At 54.0% G+C, this 14620-nt stretch overlaps 2 protein-coding genes across 6 annotated transcripts; one reads left to right on the top strand and one right to left on the bottom strand.

The window, feature by feature from the left end:
• Positions 1-435: 435 nt before the first annotated feature.
• Positions 436-775, bottom strand: LOC128120840 (60S ribosomal protein L37a-like). The gene has a single exon (XM_052755055.1). The coding sequence runs from the start codon at positions 751-753 to the stop codon at positions 478-480; it is 276 nt and encodes a 91-aa protein (XP_052611015.1). The 5' UTR covers positions 754-775; the 3' UTR covers positions 436-477.
• A 2853-nt stretch (positions 776-3628) lies between these two features.
• On the top strand, positions 3629-14602 carry Srrt (serrate, RNA effector molecule). Of its 5 annotated transcripts, XM_052754061.1 has the most exons (20): positions 3629-3892; positions 4131-4270; positions 7907-8035; positions 8245-8391; positions 8581-8769; positions 10446-10615; positions 10697-10878; positions 11006-11104; positions 11178-11295; positions 11489-11652; positions 11805-11866; positions 11960-12038; positions 12271-12459; positions 12828-13001; positions 13081-13234; positions 13322-13515; positions 13671-13827; positions 13975-14076; positions 14185-14311; positions 14396-14602. In XM_052754061.1, exons 2-20 carry the CDS (start codon positions 4149-4151, stop codon positions 14469-14471), a joined length of 2634 nt encoding a protein of 877 aa, XP_052610021.1. In that variant the 5' UTR covers positions 3629-3892; positions 4131-4148; the 3' UTR covers positions 14472-14602. The 5 variants fall into 5 exon arrangements, with proteins under 5 accessions (XP_052610021.1, XP_052610025.1, XP_052610022.1 ...); XM_052754065.1 differs by lacking the exon at positions 3629-3892 and having other exon boundaries at positions 3911-4270; positions 13987-14076; positions 14206-14311; XM_052754062.1 differs by lacking the exon at positions 3629-3892 and having other exon boundaries at positions 3911-4270; positions 13987-14076.
• The last annotated feature ends 18 nt before the right edge of the window (positions 14603-14620 follow it).

Raw genomic sequence — 14620 nt, 5'->3', positions numbered from 1 at the left:
GGAATTGAACTCAGGTCCTCTGGAAGAGCAGTCAGTGCTCTTAACCTCTGAGCCATCTCTCCAGCACCTCATTGGAATCTTATAGGATGACGCCATGTAAACCTCAAATCCCAGCACTTGGGAGGCAGAGGCTGGCGGATCTCTGAGTTCAAGGCCAGCCTGGACTGCATAGTAAGTTCCAGGCCAGTGAGGGCTACATAGTGAGATCGTGCCTAAAACGAACGATGTCCTATACTTTATTTATGTATTTATTTGGTTTTTCTAGATAGTGTTTCTCTGTGTAACTCTGGCTGTCTTGGAACTCTCTTTGTAGCCCAGGCTGGCCTTGAACTCACGGAGATCTGACTGCCTCTGCTTCCCGAGTGCTGGGATTAGAGGTGTGTGCCACCATGCCCGGCTGCTAACCTATGCTTTTGTTGTTACATCATAAATTAACCCATTTATTGTAGGCTAGGGATTTCTCAAATGATTCCATTTCTACTGGTCTTTCGATTCCTTTAGTCTTCCGATGGCCGACTTGACTGACCTCGACGGGGTGTTGCAGGTCCAGGCCTCACCAGCCACGGTTCTAATGCAGGAACTACAGTGCCAGATGCTAATGGCCTGTTTCTTCATCTTGGTCTTGCCCCAGAAGGAGCCGATGTACTTGACATGCCAGCTGATTTCAGTTTTCTTTGCCACTTTCCAGCGGGCATCATTAGAGCAGGTCCTATGTTTACCAGTGATGCTGACCTTCTTGGTGCATTTAACCATGATGCCATGACATAGTCTAAAGCCAGATGAGGTACTTTTTAAAGCAAAACTTTTTATTTATTTTACATACCAAGCACAGTTTCTCCTCCCTCCTCTCCTCTCGTTCCCTCCCCCACCTCCTTTCTACCTCCCCCCTTCCCCATCTACTCCTCCTCTGTCTCCATTCAGAAAGGTTAAGGCCTCCCATGGGAGTCAACAAAGTGTGGCATATCAAGTTGAGGCAGGACCAAGCTCCTCTCCCCTGCATCAAGGCCGAGCGAGGCATCCCACCACAGGGAATAGGTTCCAAAAAGCCAGTTCATGAGCCAGGGACAGGTCCTGGTCCCACTGCTAGGGGTCGAACAAACAGGCCAAGTTGCACAACTGTCACCCACATGCAGAGGGTCTAGGTCGGTCCCATGCAGGCTCCCTGGCTGTCAGTCCAGAGTCCGTGAGCTCCCACGAGTGAGGTCAGCTTTCTCTGTGGGTTTCCCCCGCCATGATCTGGACCCTCCTTGCCCATGTTATCCCTCCTCCCTCTCTTCAACTGGACTCCCAGAGGTCAGCCCAGTGCTTGGCTGTGGATCTCTGCAGCTGCTTCTGTCAGTTACGGGATGAAAGTTCTATGATGACAATGAGAGTATTCACAGGAAAACCAGATCAGGCAGTGTTGCTGGGAGTCTTTTTGTTTGTTTTCGAGACAGGGTTTCTCTGTGTAGCCCTGGCTGTCCTGGAACTCACTCTGTAGCCCAGGCTGGACTCAAACTCAGATTCGCCTGCCTCTGCTTCATGAGTGCTGGGATTAAAGGCGTGCGCCACCACAGCCCGGCTCCATAGGACTCTTAGCTGGGGTCAATTGTGGATTCCTGGGAGTTTCACTGGCACCAGGTTTCTCCCTCACCCCATTATGGCTCCCTCTATGAAGATAATCTCTTTCATTGCTCTCCCTCTCCATCCCTCCCCTCACTTAACCATCCTGATTCCTCATGTTCTCATCCCTCATCCCCTCCTCTCTACCCCCTTCCCCCCCCCAGTTTACCCAGGAGATCTTATCTATTTCCCCTTCCCAGGGTGACCCCTCTGTCCCTCTTAGGATCTGACAAGTACCTTTATAAAGGATAGATTCTAATGCATCCCAGGCTACCCTTGAATTTGATACATAGCTGAGACAGCTGAGGCTGGTCTTGAACTCTGGATCCTTTGACCTTCGCTTCCCAAGTGCTGGGATTGCAGGCGTGTGCCACTGTGTCTGCCTACATTTTTCCTAGGGGGCGGGGCGGGAGGATGCTGGGTTGGACCAGGGACACATACATGCTAAACAAATGCCCTACTACTGAACTGTACCCCCTAGCCTCCTTCTCTCCTTGGTTTCTTACATCCTAAACCCAGGTCTTTTCATTTGATAGGCAAGCATTCTATCTTTGAGCTATATATACCACTGTTTCCCTTTTCTTTCTCTCTCTCTCTCTCTTTTTTTTTTTTTTTGGTTTTTCAAGGTAGGGTTTTTCTGTGTAGCTTTGCGCCTTTCCTGGATCTTGCTCTGTAGCCCAGACTGGCCTCGAATTCACAGAGGTCCGCCTGGCTCTGCCTCCCAAGTGCTGGGATTAAAGGTGTGTGCCACCACCGCCCGGCTGCTTCCCTTTTCTTATGTGTGGATGAGCTGGGTGGGATGGCACATGCCTTTAATCCCAGCACTCGGGAGGCAGAGGTCTTCAGAGGGAGTTCCAGGATAGCCAGGGCTACACACACACACAAAAAAATTATGTGTGTGTGTGTATGTATGGGTATATGTACATTTGAGCATAGTGCCCTTGTAGTCCAGAAGAGGTCATCAGATCCCCAGGAACTGGAGTTAACAGCCCATGAGCCACCAGACATAATGGATGCTGTGAATCAAACTGTGGTTCACTGCAAGAGCAGGAAGTGCTCTTAACCACTGAACCATCTTTCCAGACCTTTCTGGAAAGTGCTTTTGAGACTGGGTTTCACTGAATTGTCCAGGCTGGCTTTGAACTCATTCTGTGGCCCTTCAACTTCCTGAGTAGCTGGGGTCGCAGGACTGTGCCAACATGACTGTACTAAATTTTTAAATGCCCCTTGCAAAGACACTTTTTTTTTTTTTTTTTTTTTTTTTGACGGCCTGAACTCACAGACAACCACCTGGCTCTGCCTCCGGAGTGCTGGGATTAAAGGCGTGCGCCACCACCGCCCGGCGTAAAGACACCTTTTTACATGTTGGGATTTTCTTGCTGGGAGCAAGGCTGTTGTGTGCTCCATTCTTTAGCTTGGTATTTTATTCACTGAGAAGGGCTTAGTGTTATCTTGGGGAATTATGCGTTTAAACTGGGAGCTACTGGACCCCGGTGGTTGTTCCCAGACTGCTACGTACTGCTTCCCATTAAAGTATTGGGCATTAAAACTGAGATTTGCACGGTTTGCACTATTAGGCGCCTCTGTCCAAGAAAAGCAGGAAGGATGCGTTTTGCAGGTAGCACGTACTGTGGATTTCTGCGGAAGAAGAAAATGGTGGGAGGCGATGCCTTTAAAATGGTTGCTTCTATGCATTATTCCCTAGACATCCACAGTCCTCAAACCCATCCACAGCGCGAGGAGAGGGCAAATCCATCCCTGAAGAGGTCAAAAAGTGCCCCAGCCCAGGGCTCTGGCAATGCAACCTCTGGATGCAAACTAGCTCCGACCCAGGAGACGTTAGTGGGGAGCGAAACTCTCCATCTCCATCCCCCTCGCGTTCAAAAGGAACGACCACGTTCAAAAGGAACGAACCAGGTCCAGGCGGCCTGGCTTGGTCCCGCTCAGCTTCCGTAGCTCCTAGCGCTTTGAGCGATTTTTGTCGTAAAACCGCGCGAGATTTCCGCGTCTCCACCCTTTTCCCATCATTCCCTCGTTCTCCTCTCTCTGAGTTTTAGTTTGGTCGGGGGGTTTGTTTTAGTTAGAGGCCGAGCGCCGGGGGTGGCGCACAGTGCGCGCGGGGCTCCCCCTCCCCCTCCGCGGTCTCCCTCTCATCTCTCCTCGGCCTCCGGGGCCCGAGGACCGCCGCGGCTCCTTCCAGCCTTCCTTGCGACCCCACCGTCGCGCGTTCCGGTCCGCCCGGAAAACAAGCCCGCCGGCGCGCGCTTCCAACGGCCCCGACCGCTGCCAGGTGGGGGAGGGGAAGGAAAGGCCCGGGTGGCGGGATCGGCAGGCGAGGGCTGTGCCCGGGGGCGTCGGGGGTGGACAAGGGGGAACCCCTGGGGACAGTGAAACTGTCGGAGCGATCGCCCTGCCCGGGATGGCAGGCCGGCCTCGGCGGGAGGGAGGCGGGCGTGCTGCCCCCGGGGGACTGTCCCTCCTCCGGTCCCTGTTCATCATCGCCTTGTCCACCCGCCGCCGGGCCCCAGGCCTCCTCTGACAGCACTATGGGTGACAGTGATGACGAGTACGATCGAAGACGCAGGGACAAATTTCGAAGGGAGCGCAGTGACTATGACCGATCCCGGGAAAGAGAGGAAAGGCGGCGAGGAGACGATTGGAGCGACCGGTGAGGCAGTCTGAACGCACCCCGCCCCCCGCACCTTTCCACTCGGAGGTGGTGTCCCGGTCCTCCTTGTGTTTGCATCCCTTTCCCTTATACAGTGTTGTTAGCATGTAATCCGCCATTGGACCGTTCTTTTCTGTGATTCAATCTGTCCACCGTTGCCTTAGATTTTGAGAGGCCTTTAAGACCAAAGCGACAGCCAGAAGGAGGGGTGGACAGGAGCCCAACCCAGCTGGTTGGATGGACCGCTGCATCTTTCATGCAGGCCTAAGGCCACAGACCCCCATCTCAAACCGGAACAATGAGGACGAATAAACGGATGGAAGCGTTAGGAAAAAAAGTTTGAGGGGGAAAATCAGTCTTTGTACCGGCATCAGGAGTTTGTATTTCTTTCCTTTCCCTCCCTTTTTTCCATTGGAAAGATGGACTTTCCTATAGCCTTGTTGGCCTGGAACTTTTTGGGTAGCTGGGGATGACATTAAGCTGCTGTCTCCTTCCCCAGTGCTGGGATTCCAGGCATGCACCACCACATCCTTGTTTAAGCTGTACCTGGGATGGGACCCAGGGCTTTGTACTTGCTGGGCAAGCACTGAGCCGAGTTACGCCCCCAGTCCAGGGAGTACTTAGGCATTTTATGACTTGTAAATTGCGTCATTTATTTGTTTGTTTGCTTGTTTTGTTTTGTTTTTTGAGACAAGGTTTCTCCGTGTAGTTTTGGTGTCCTGGAACTTGCTCTGTAGCCCAGGCTGGCCTCGAACTCACAGAGATCCGCCTGGCTCTGCCTTCTGAGTGCTGGGATTAAAGGTGTGCACCACCACCACCACCCAGCTTATCTTTTTTTTTTTTTTTTGAGACAGGGTCTTTATGTAGTCTCAGCTGCCTCTGATTTCCCAGTGCTGGGATTAAAAGGCATGTACCACCACCACCAAAAGGAATTTCTTTTTTTAATGTTTGAGTGTTTTATCTTACCTGTATTTATGCTGTGCCTGATGCCTGTAAGAAGCTAGAACAGAGTGGTATACTTGGAACTGGAGTTGACATGGTTGTGAGCTACCATTTGATTCCTAGGCTTCAGCCTCTTCAGTGCTGGAGTTACAAGTGAGTCACCATACCCAGCTCTCCTTCGTGTTTCTTCAAGAAAGAAGCTCAAAGTTGCTTTTCTGAGTCTGACACCAGATGAAGTTCTTCAGAGTTCAGTAGTGTGAGGTCAGAGTGATTTTGGGTACATGCCACAAATAGACATGAGTGGGGGGTCATTGCGGAGGAACCAGGTTCTAAGGAGCAGATAGTGTTCAAGGTGTAAGTGTAGTGTTGGGGAGAGCCATGGGAAGGGTCACTTAGCTGGATATCTAGGGAATTCCCTAAGCACAGGTGATGGGAACAGCTTGAGGTCAGTAGGCATGACACAGTTCAGACACATATTTGGTGTAGTGGTTCCCAAACTGTCTGGATACATTGCTGCCTTTGTTAGTGGTGCTGCAGGAATGCTGGTTAAAGCCTCAGGTGCCTTGGCACAAAGCTCAGGACAAGGACGCCAGCTTGAAGAGAGCACATCAGTTAGTGTCCCCATAGACGTTGGGTCTTTGTTTCTGGTTTGGTGATGATGAGAAGGATGAGTGATGGACGGGAAGTGTGCATAACAGAGCAGTGTGCTGTGTGTGCTGTGTGGGGCGGCAGTCACTGCCTTTGGCAGGAGCAGTTGTGTGGTTGCCAGGGAGCCTGGAGGTGCTGTTCTACGTAGGTGTCAACACTGGGGCTTCACCCTTACTTAGTGTTAAGCAGACTTGTGAGGGAGAGTAAGTGAAGAGAAGTTGTTACTTAGAAGAAAGCTGTCAATATTTGTTGCTAATGGAACTTACTGATAGAAACAGAGTTTGGAAAACTTGTATCTATCAGTATGAGCTTGACAGAGTCCTAGTGTTCAGACTGTTCTGAGATGAGCAGTCTTTTATGAAATATATCTTGTTTGTTTTTTGAGACAGAGTTTCTCTGTAGCCCTGGCTGTCCTGGAACTTACTTTGTAGACCAGGCTGGCCTTGGAACTCAGAGATCCACCTGCCTCTGCCTCCCAAGTGCTGAGATTGAAGGCTTGTGTCCCCATACCCTGTGAAATGCATCTTATACTATATAGTGAGAACCACCAGGAACTGCTCGAAGAGCTGGTAGCACAATGAACCGAAGGGCATTGAACATTCTAGGCAAGTTTTTTACCACTGAGCTATAGCCCTCGCCTGCTGGTGTGGTTTTGGCGAAACAGTCCAACTAACATTGTTTGAGATAGGGTGTTATGTAGCCCAGTTTGCTCTCATATTTACTAGATAGCTGCCTCCATTTTCCAAGTGTTAGAATTATACCTTGCTTGCCTCAACTCACTCTTCAACTACCTCTTTCAGGAGAGAGCTCACACCTGTGATCACACTCCTGAGGCAAATGCAGGAGGGTTTGTGCAAGTTGGAGACAGTCCTGGTCTAAGTAGAGAGTTCTGGCCAGCCATGACTACAGATTTTGAGATTCTGTCTCTAAAAACAAAAAGAGAACTAGGCAAGGTGGTTCACACCTTTAATTAATCCAGGAGTCAGGCACTGGAGGATGTCTGAGTTTGAGGCCAGCCTGATCTACATAGTGAGTTCATAGAAAGACCCTGTCTAAAAGATAAATAAATACCCCACCCCCCAAAAAAAAACCTCCCTGGCCTAGCTGCTTGGGAGGTTGAGACAGGAGGATTGCTTGAGTTTCAGAGTTTGAGAGCTCTGCCAGCACAGCATGATTCTGTTAACTTTGTGCAGAAGCCAGAAAGCACAACCCACATTATCTGAAACAGCCATTGAAGTGTTTCCTTACCTGATAACACATGCGTGTGTGGGGACGAGGGGACGAGGGGACGGTTGTGTTCCTCCCATCTTATCACTGTCGAAGCTCTTCTAAGCCAGACCTTGATGAGGACAGTGCCCCTCCCCAAGTACCTTTGTGACAGAAGCTTGAATCTCATCTCTTGAAACGGAGGCAGAAGGATCTCCATTTCAGGTGCGGCCTAGTGTACAGAGTGAGTTCACGGGAAGCCTATGCAATTTAGGGACGCCGCCTCAAGTTATCACACAGGGCAGCAGGCCTGGGGCCACGGCCTGGCTCCGTGTGGAGCGAACTCAGGAAGCACTAGCTATAAAGAAATAGGTATTAACGGGTGGTTTTGAGGTAGGTGGGTGTGGTGATGTGTGCCTGTGATTGTGCACTCGGGAAATGGAAGCAGGAGATGGCTTCAGAAGGATCAGCTTGCTCACCTAGGGAGTGCCAGGCCTCCTTGTGTGTGAGCCACCGCAGCTGACAAGCTACTGGGTTTTTTGTTTGCTCGTGTGCAGTGATAGGGAAGGGAACCCAGGCCTGTGTTTTCTTTCTTCCTTTTTTTTTTTTTGAGACGGTTTGTCTGTGTGACAGCCCTGGCTGTCCTGGAACTTCCTTTTGTAGACCAGGCTGGCCTCAAACTCACTGAGATTGGCCTGCCTGTGCCTCCTGATCGCTGGGATCAAGGGCGTGCACCACCACTGCGCAGCTAGGCCTGTGTGTTCTAGATAGGCCATCCACCAATGCATCCACATCTCCACCTTTTACCGTCTTACGATTGTGATTTGTTCTTCCTTCCAGAGAGTGGGACCGTGGTCGTGAGCGCCGCAGTCGGGGTGAATATCGAGATTATGACCGGAACCGAAGGGAGCGTTTCTCTCCCCCTCGCCACGAGCTTAGCCCTCCACAGAAGCGCATGCGGAGAGACTGGTGAGGCGCGTCCCTTTCCTCAGCTCTCCTCTCTTGGTGCTGAAAGCTGGTTGCTTCCTTGTCTCAGTCATCCCACACACCAGCCTTCTTTGTCCCTTTATCCCTTGGGTGTGAGACTGCGTCCTCTGTGTGCCCTCCTCTCCCCTGTCCGTGTTCTGGAGAGATGGCCTGGTTCTTTCTGTGTCTGACTTTTGTGTCCCTGCCCTCAGGGATGAGCACAGCTCTGACCCATACCACAGTGGCTATGACATGCCCTATGCTGGGGGGGGTGGGGGACCAACCTACGGCCCCCCCCAGCCCTGGGGCCATCCAGACGTCCACATCATGCAGCACCACGTCCTGCCTATCCAGGCCAGGTAAAGCCGGGGGTTCTGGGGAGAAGGGAATTTCCAGGTTTCGGGGAGTGTCTGGGACGGCAAAGAGGGCTGGCTAGGTTGTGGGTGTCTGTGAGGTGTAGCACTTACTGCTTGGGGTGGTGGGCGTGTGGGCAAAGGACGGGGTGTCTGACTACCTAGGCTCCACCCCCCACCCCCCACCCCCCCCAGGCTGGGCAGCATTGCGGAGATTGACCTGGGTGTGCCGCCACCCATAATGAAGTCCTTCAAAGAGTTCCTCCTGTCCCTGGATGACTCTGTGGACGAGACCGAGGCGGTCAAACGCTACAATGACTACAAGCTCGACTTCAGAAGGCAGCAGATGCAGGACTTCTTCCTGGCTCATAAAGATGAGGAGTGGTGAGTGCCCCTGCTTGTCTGCCCCCCCCCCCCCCCCCGCCCTTCCTCTCTGGTCTGGCTGGAGGAGCTGCAGCCCTGTCCTCCTCCAGTCTCCCCAACATGGCACTTTCTGGGAGCGGGGAGGGGAGGGAGAGAGTGTTGGTGGTGGGACCCCACCATCTCCCTTCTCCGCTGGGACACTTCCAGGCAGCTGACCAGAGCTCCTTAGCCTCTTGGGGCAGCGCAAAGACTGCGGCCCTCGTGTTGGTGTGGGTCATTGTCGTCCCCAGTCACCAGGACCCAGTGTGGCAACCAGTGAAGCCAGACAAGAACAGCCAAGATCTCAGGGTCGTTTGACAGAAAAAAGAATTTGAGTTTTTTTTCCTTATGTGGATGTTTTAATTTTAATCAACCATCTTTTCCCCTCTCCTGCTCCTCCTCCTCATCCTCTTTCTGCTCCTCCTCCTTGAAAAGAGCCAGAACTGGGAACTACACCCGCTCATCGACGGAGCTCGGAGCAAACCCACCTCCACCCCCACCATACCCAGCCCATACATGAGCCCCTGGGCAGAGCGGCGGGGCCCGGCCAGGCAGACAGGCAGGGCACCGCTGTGCACAATGCAGTGGTCTAGCTGAACGTATTGCTTAGGCAGCTAGTCAGTCAGGGCCCCCACCGCGGAGGCCCGCGGGGGCGGGGCATCTAGGCCGGTCACCCCAGCCAGGAGCCAGCGGGCAGCCCGCCAGCCAGCATGGGCCCTGGGCGCCGCTAGTTAAATCTTGAGCTCTGTTTGACCAAGCAGCCAAGGTAAAGATCCTGGAGGTGACGCCTGCGGCTTTCCTCTCTGCTCAGCCTGTCCTGTTCTGTCCTTGTGTGCCCCTCTGACTGCCCTGTGTGTCTTTGGACCGCTCATGAACCTCTCAGTTTTCTCTGTCCATGTCCTTGCTCTCTGCTGAACACTTCTTGTTTTGTCTTCTTGACTCATCTGTCTTTGTTTTAGATTTCTGGGCCCTCCTTACATTCCCCCATTTCTCTTTTTCTCATACCCCAATTGCTTCTGCTTTGGTTTCCTCCTACCCTCAGAGGCCTATTAAAATGTTTTCCTTTTCACACTCCACCCAGACCCTAACCCTCCAGCCCTCTCTCTCCCATGGGCCTATCCAAGGCTGTGCGGGCACTTGGCCTCACTCACCCTTTGCTCTTTCCTGTCCCCTCACTGCCTTATCATCCCACCAGGGAAGAAAGGTGTCCTGCCTTTTGGCCTTTTCTGTCTGGTCCACTTCAGGTCTCCTTCTGGCTCCACCTGGGGTGGAGGGAGTTGGCGGGAACCTCGTCTGGGCTTGGCCAGGAGAGGGAGGTTCTCGGGGCTCCTGCTCACGTAGCTTTCCTCTGAAGCATTGGGAGTGGAGACGCTCGCACACTAGTGCTTCCCACAGCGGTCGAGCTGCCCTCCTGACCCTGGCCTGACCAGAGCCGCGGTCCTCCTAACAGCTCCCAGTTCCTGGTTCTCCCCAGATCTTTCCAGAGCGTGACCTCTGGCTCCTCTGGCTGTTGGGTGGTTTTAGTGCACCCCTTTGTGGATGTTATTACCTTCTGTGGGTGTGAGAGGCTCGGCCCCGCCTTCCTTGGGCCCCTCCCCACAGCCTGGCCTGGGCCTGTGGTAACTGCTGTTTCTCCCACCCTGCTGCTGCTTCCTCAGGTTCCGATCCAAGTACCACCCTGATGAGGTGGGAAAGCGTCGGCAGGAGGCCCGGGGGGCCCTGCAGAACCGACTGAAGGTGTTTCTGTCCCTCATGGAGAGCGGCTGGTTTGATAACCTTCTCCTGGACATAGACAAAGCTGATGCCATTGTGAAGATGTTAGATGCAGGTGTGGGCTTAGCGGCCGGAGGCTTGGCTGGGAGGGGAAGCCCGAGTTTGTGGGGTATGACCTCTGCTGCTGTCGTTGTAGCTGTCATTAAGATGGAAGGCGGCACGGAGAATGATCTCCGAATCCTGGAGCAGGAGGAAGAGGAGGAACAGGCGGGCAAGACTGGGGAGGCCAGCAAGAAAGAGGAAGGCCGTGCTGGAGCAGGTCCGGGGGACGGAGAGCGCAAGGTCAACGATGAGGAGAAGAAAGAAGAGGGCAAACAGGTCACAAACAACGAACGAGGCGGGCTGAGGGAGCTGGCGCCTCCACCTGGGGCTGGGGGGTCTGGGGGTCCTGGTGCAGCAGCAGCAGCAGGAGAGATGGGCATTCTCAGGGCGTCTCTTCCTGCAGGCTGAAAATGACAGTTGTAATGACGACAAGACAAAGAAGTCTGAGGCCGACGGGGACAAGGAGGAGAAGAAGGAAGAGGCTGAGAAGGAACCCAAAAAGGTGAGGTGTGTGCGTGAGGCCAGGGTGTGGGCGGGTCCCGGGGGTCTTGACTGACCTGCTCCCACTCCCACAGAGCAAGAAGCGGAACCGGAAGCACAGCGGTGATGACAGCTTTGATGAGGGCAGTGTGTCGGAGTCGGAGTCCGAGTCAGAGAGTGGGCAAGCCGAGGAGGAGAAGGAGGAGGAGGCTGGTGCGCTCCTTTGTTTTACTGCGTGTGTGCGTGTGTGTGTGTGTGTGGGGGGGGGGGGGGGGGAGTGGGGGGGGTCCGAGAGCGTGCTGCAGACAGTCTGGTGGGAAGGGGTTCTGTGGGGTGATGTCTGCTGTGACTGCTGCTCCACCCAAGTAAAGAACCCCGTACCAATTCCTCTCTCCTTCCTGCGCAGAAGAAGCGCTTAAGGAGAAGGAGAAGCCCAAGGAGGAGGAGAGGGAGAAACCTAAGGATGCTGCCGCCGCTGGGCTGGAATGTAAGCCCCGGCCCCTGCACAAGACGTGCTCGCTCTTCATGCGCAACATCGCCCCCAACATCTCCAGGGCAGAGATCATCTCTGTGAGTGGGGACATCCGTCTTGGGGGCAGGGTTGGGGTGAGGCTCCGATCCTCCGGGGTGAGGCTGCCTTTGCCATAGGGAGGCCTAGTTTGGTGTGCATTGTGGTTCTTGGGTGTTGGGGTCACTGGCTTCTCTTTCCTTGGTTCCTGCAGCTTTGTAAAAGATACCCAGGCTTTATGCGAGTGGCACTGTCAGAGCCCCAGCCCGAGAGGAGGTGAGGAGCTGGACACCTTGGGATGGTGCGAGGAGACGAGGCAGTGGGTCCTTGGCTCCATCCAGGACTGTGCTGACAAGCTTTCTTCTGTAGGTTTTTTCGCCGTGGCTGGGTGACTTTTGACCGCAGTGTTAACATTAAAGAGATATGTTGGAACCTGCAGAACATCCGAGTAAGTGCTGGGCCCAGGCTGCAGGGAGCATCGCCAGGCCCTGCCTGTCCACCCCTCCTGTGACCACTTGTAGCCATGAAGGTTCACCTTGCTTCACTCTGTCTGAGAAGCTGTGGGGCTCTGACCCCTCGGGTCCCCGTCCCTGGGGAGTTTGGGTTTAACCACCAAGGTTATAGAGAGGGCCCAGTCCTCAGGGGTAGTGGTTGGCCAGCTGTTGATTGTGTCCCTACAGCTCCGCGAGTGTGAACTGAGTCCTGGTGTGAACAGAGACCTGACCCGGCGTGTCCGCAACATCAACGGCATCACACAGCACAAACAGATAGTGCGCAACGACATCAAGCTGGCTGCCAAGCTGGTCCACACCCTGGATGACAGGACCCAGCTCTGGGCCTCGGAGCCCGGGACACCTCCCGTGCCCACAGTCAGTGACTCCCAGGGCTTGTTTCCAGTGCACCCAACGGTTCCTTGTGCCCACTCCCTCCCTCTCCCTCCCTCCCTCTCCCTCCCTCTCCTAGTTCAGTAGTGGGAAGGGGGTAAAGTATAGAGCAGGAGTACCCCTCTGAGCTGCCATGTGACCTCATTTTCTTATTTTCATGACCCCTGGGACCCACCCACAACCTCCCTTATTTGCCCCTCTGGGTGGTATCTCCCCAGCTCCCAACAGCAGCGCAGTCATTCTGGGCTAGGAAGGAAGAGCCTAGGGTTGTGGCGAGTGGTAGGAAGCACCTCCCCCGTGTCTCAGTTTCTGGGTTGATTTCTCCGCCTCATTGTCCGTCTCATCCCTGTTAGAGTCTGCCCTCGCAAAACCCCATCCTGAAGAACATCACTGACTACCTGATTGAGGAAGTGAGTGCCGAGGAGGAGGAGCTTCTGGGCAGCAGTGGAGGGCCCCCTCCTGAGGAGCCTCCCAAGGAAGGCAACCCAGCAGAGATCAATGTGGAGAGGGATGAGAAGCTGATCAAGGTGCCGGTTCTGACCACCTGGGGTAGTATGGTCGAGAGGTGCAGGGCCGAGTCCTGACCTTGTGTGTCCCCTCCCTCAGGTCTTAGATAAACTCCTTCTCTATCTGCGCATTGTGCATTCTCTGGATTATTACAACACTTGCGAGTACCCCAATGAGGACGAGATGCCTAACCGCTGCGGCATAATCCACGTCCGGGGGCCCATGCCTCCCAACCGGATCAGTCACGGAGAAGGTACACTCCGGCTCCCCCAAGTCCGTCTTCTGTCCCTCCTCACCCCTGCTTCCAGCTCCCTCTCATCCTGCCCTGTCCTCCACACAGTGCTGGAGTGGCAAAAGACATTTGAGGAGAAACTGACTCCTCTGCTGAGTGTGCGCGAATCCCTTTCTGAAGAAGAGGCCCAGAAGATGGGTCGCAAAGACCCCGAGCAGGAAGTAGAGAAGTTTGTCACCTCCAACACGCAGGAACTGGGCAAGGATAAGTGGCTATGTCCTCTCAGTGGCAAGAAATTCAAGGTCTGGGATGTGAAGAGAACTGGTGGGTGGGCTGGGAGGTGGCCTTGGGGCAGCAGGACCCCCAAAGGACTGGAGGAGGCCTGTGACCTTCCAGGTGGGGATCTGGAGGGAAGGGACTGCAGTGTGCTCTATCCTCATCCCCTCCTCTCACCCAGGGCCCTGAGTTTGTGCGCAAACACATCTTCAATAAACACGCAGAGAAGATCGAAGAGGTGAAGAAGGAGGTGGCATTTTTTAACAACTTCCTCACAGATGCCAAGCGCCCAGCTTTGCCCGAGATCAAGCCGGCTCAGCCTCCTGGCCCTGCCCAGAGTAAGATACGATCCATGGGGGCTGCCAGGTCTCTTCTTTGACTCCTTAGTCCTTGAGAAGTCTACCCACTAATCCCCAGGCCCTATTCCTAGAATCCCTGTCACCCCCTTCCCTCCCCCGCAGTAATTCATGTTCCTGTCCATGTTGTACTCCCCCCAGGCCTGACCCCAGGACTTCCCTATCCACACCAGACACCACAGGGCTTGATGCCGTATGGTCAGCCCCGGCCTCCCATCTTGGGCTATGGAGGTGAGTCTGGAAAGGCGATGCAGGGCCTTGGTGTTTGTGGAGGGCTACACAGCTTAGCTAGGCTGAGGTTGAGGTCAGTTTTTAGTTCAACCCGGGTCTTTCTCATAGCTGGTGCTGTCCGCCCTGCAGTCCCAACAGGAGGACCTCCATACCCCCATGCTCCATATGGTGCCGGCCGCGGGAACTATGATGCGTTTCGAGGCCAAGGAGGATATCCTGGGAAACCTCGGAACAGGTGAGTGTGTAAGGAGAGGGACCCAGGCTTCTTCCCCTCCTCTGACCAGGGACTTGTGTCTCATCACGCTCCTTTATTTCCCAGGATGGTTCGAGGAGACCCGAGGGCCATAGTGGAGTACCGGGACCTGGATGCCCCAGATGACGTTGATTTCTTTTGAGCCCTTTGAGCCGTCCACTTGCCCTCTCTACATCATTACCATCTGTACCCGACTGCTTTACCCCATCAGCTGAGAATTGTTTTGTACGTTATTTTTCCTGCTAGTAAAAGCACTTCGGTAGTGTCTCTTAACTGTGTGCGGTATGCCTT

The sequence above is a fragment of the Peromyscus californicus genome, unplaced genomic scaffold (genome assembly GCF_007827085.1).
Source record: "Peromyscus californicus insignis strain IS unplaced genomic scaffold, ASM782708v3 Scaffold_2__1_contigs__length_46816999, whole genome shotgun sequence".
Lineage (NCBI taxonomy): Eukaryota > Metazoa > Chordata > Mammalia > Rodentia > Cricetidae > Peromyscus > Peromyscus californicus.
This window is presented reverse-complemented; position numbering and strand designations above follow the sequence as displayed.

Coding starts and splice junctions, on each gene's coding strand:
- Srrt (XM_052754061.1), top strand. CDS start 4,149: ATGGGTGACAGTGATGACGAGTACGATCGAAGACGCAGGGACAAATTT. Junction 12,039..12,270: donor GGAACCTGCAGAACATCCGA/GTAAGTGCTGGG, acceptor GTGTCCCTACAG/CTCCGCGAGTGTGAACTGAG. Junction 13,828..13,974: donor GCCTCCTGGCCCTGCCCAGA/GTAAGATACGAT, acceptor CTGTCCATGTTG/TACTCCCCCCAGGCCTGACC.
- LOC128120840 (XM_052755055.1), bottom strand. CDS start 753: ATGGTTAAATGCACCAAGAAGGTCAGCATCACTGGTAAACATAGGACC.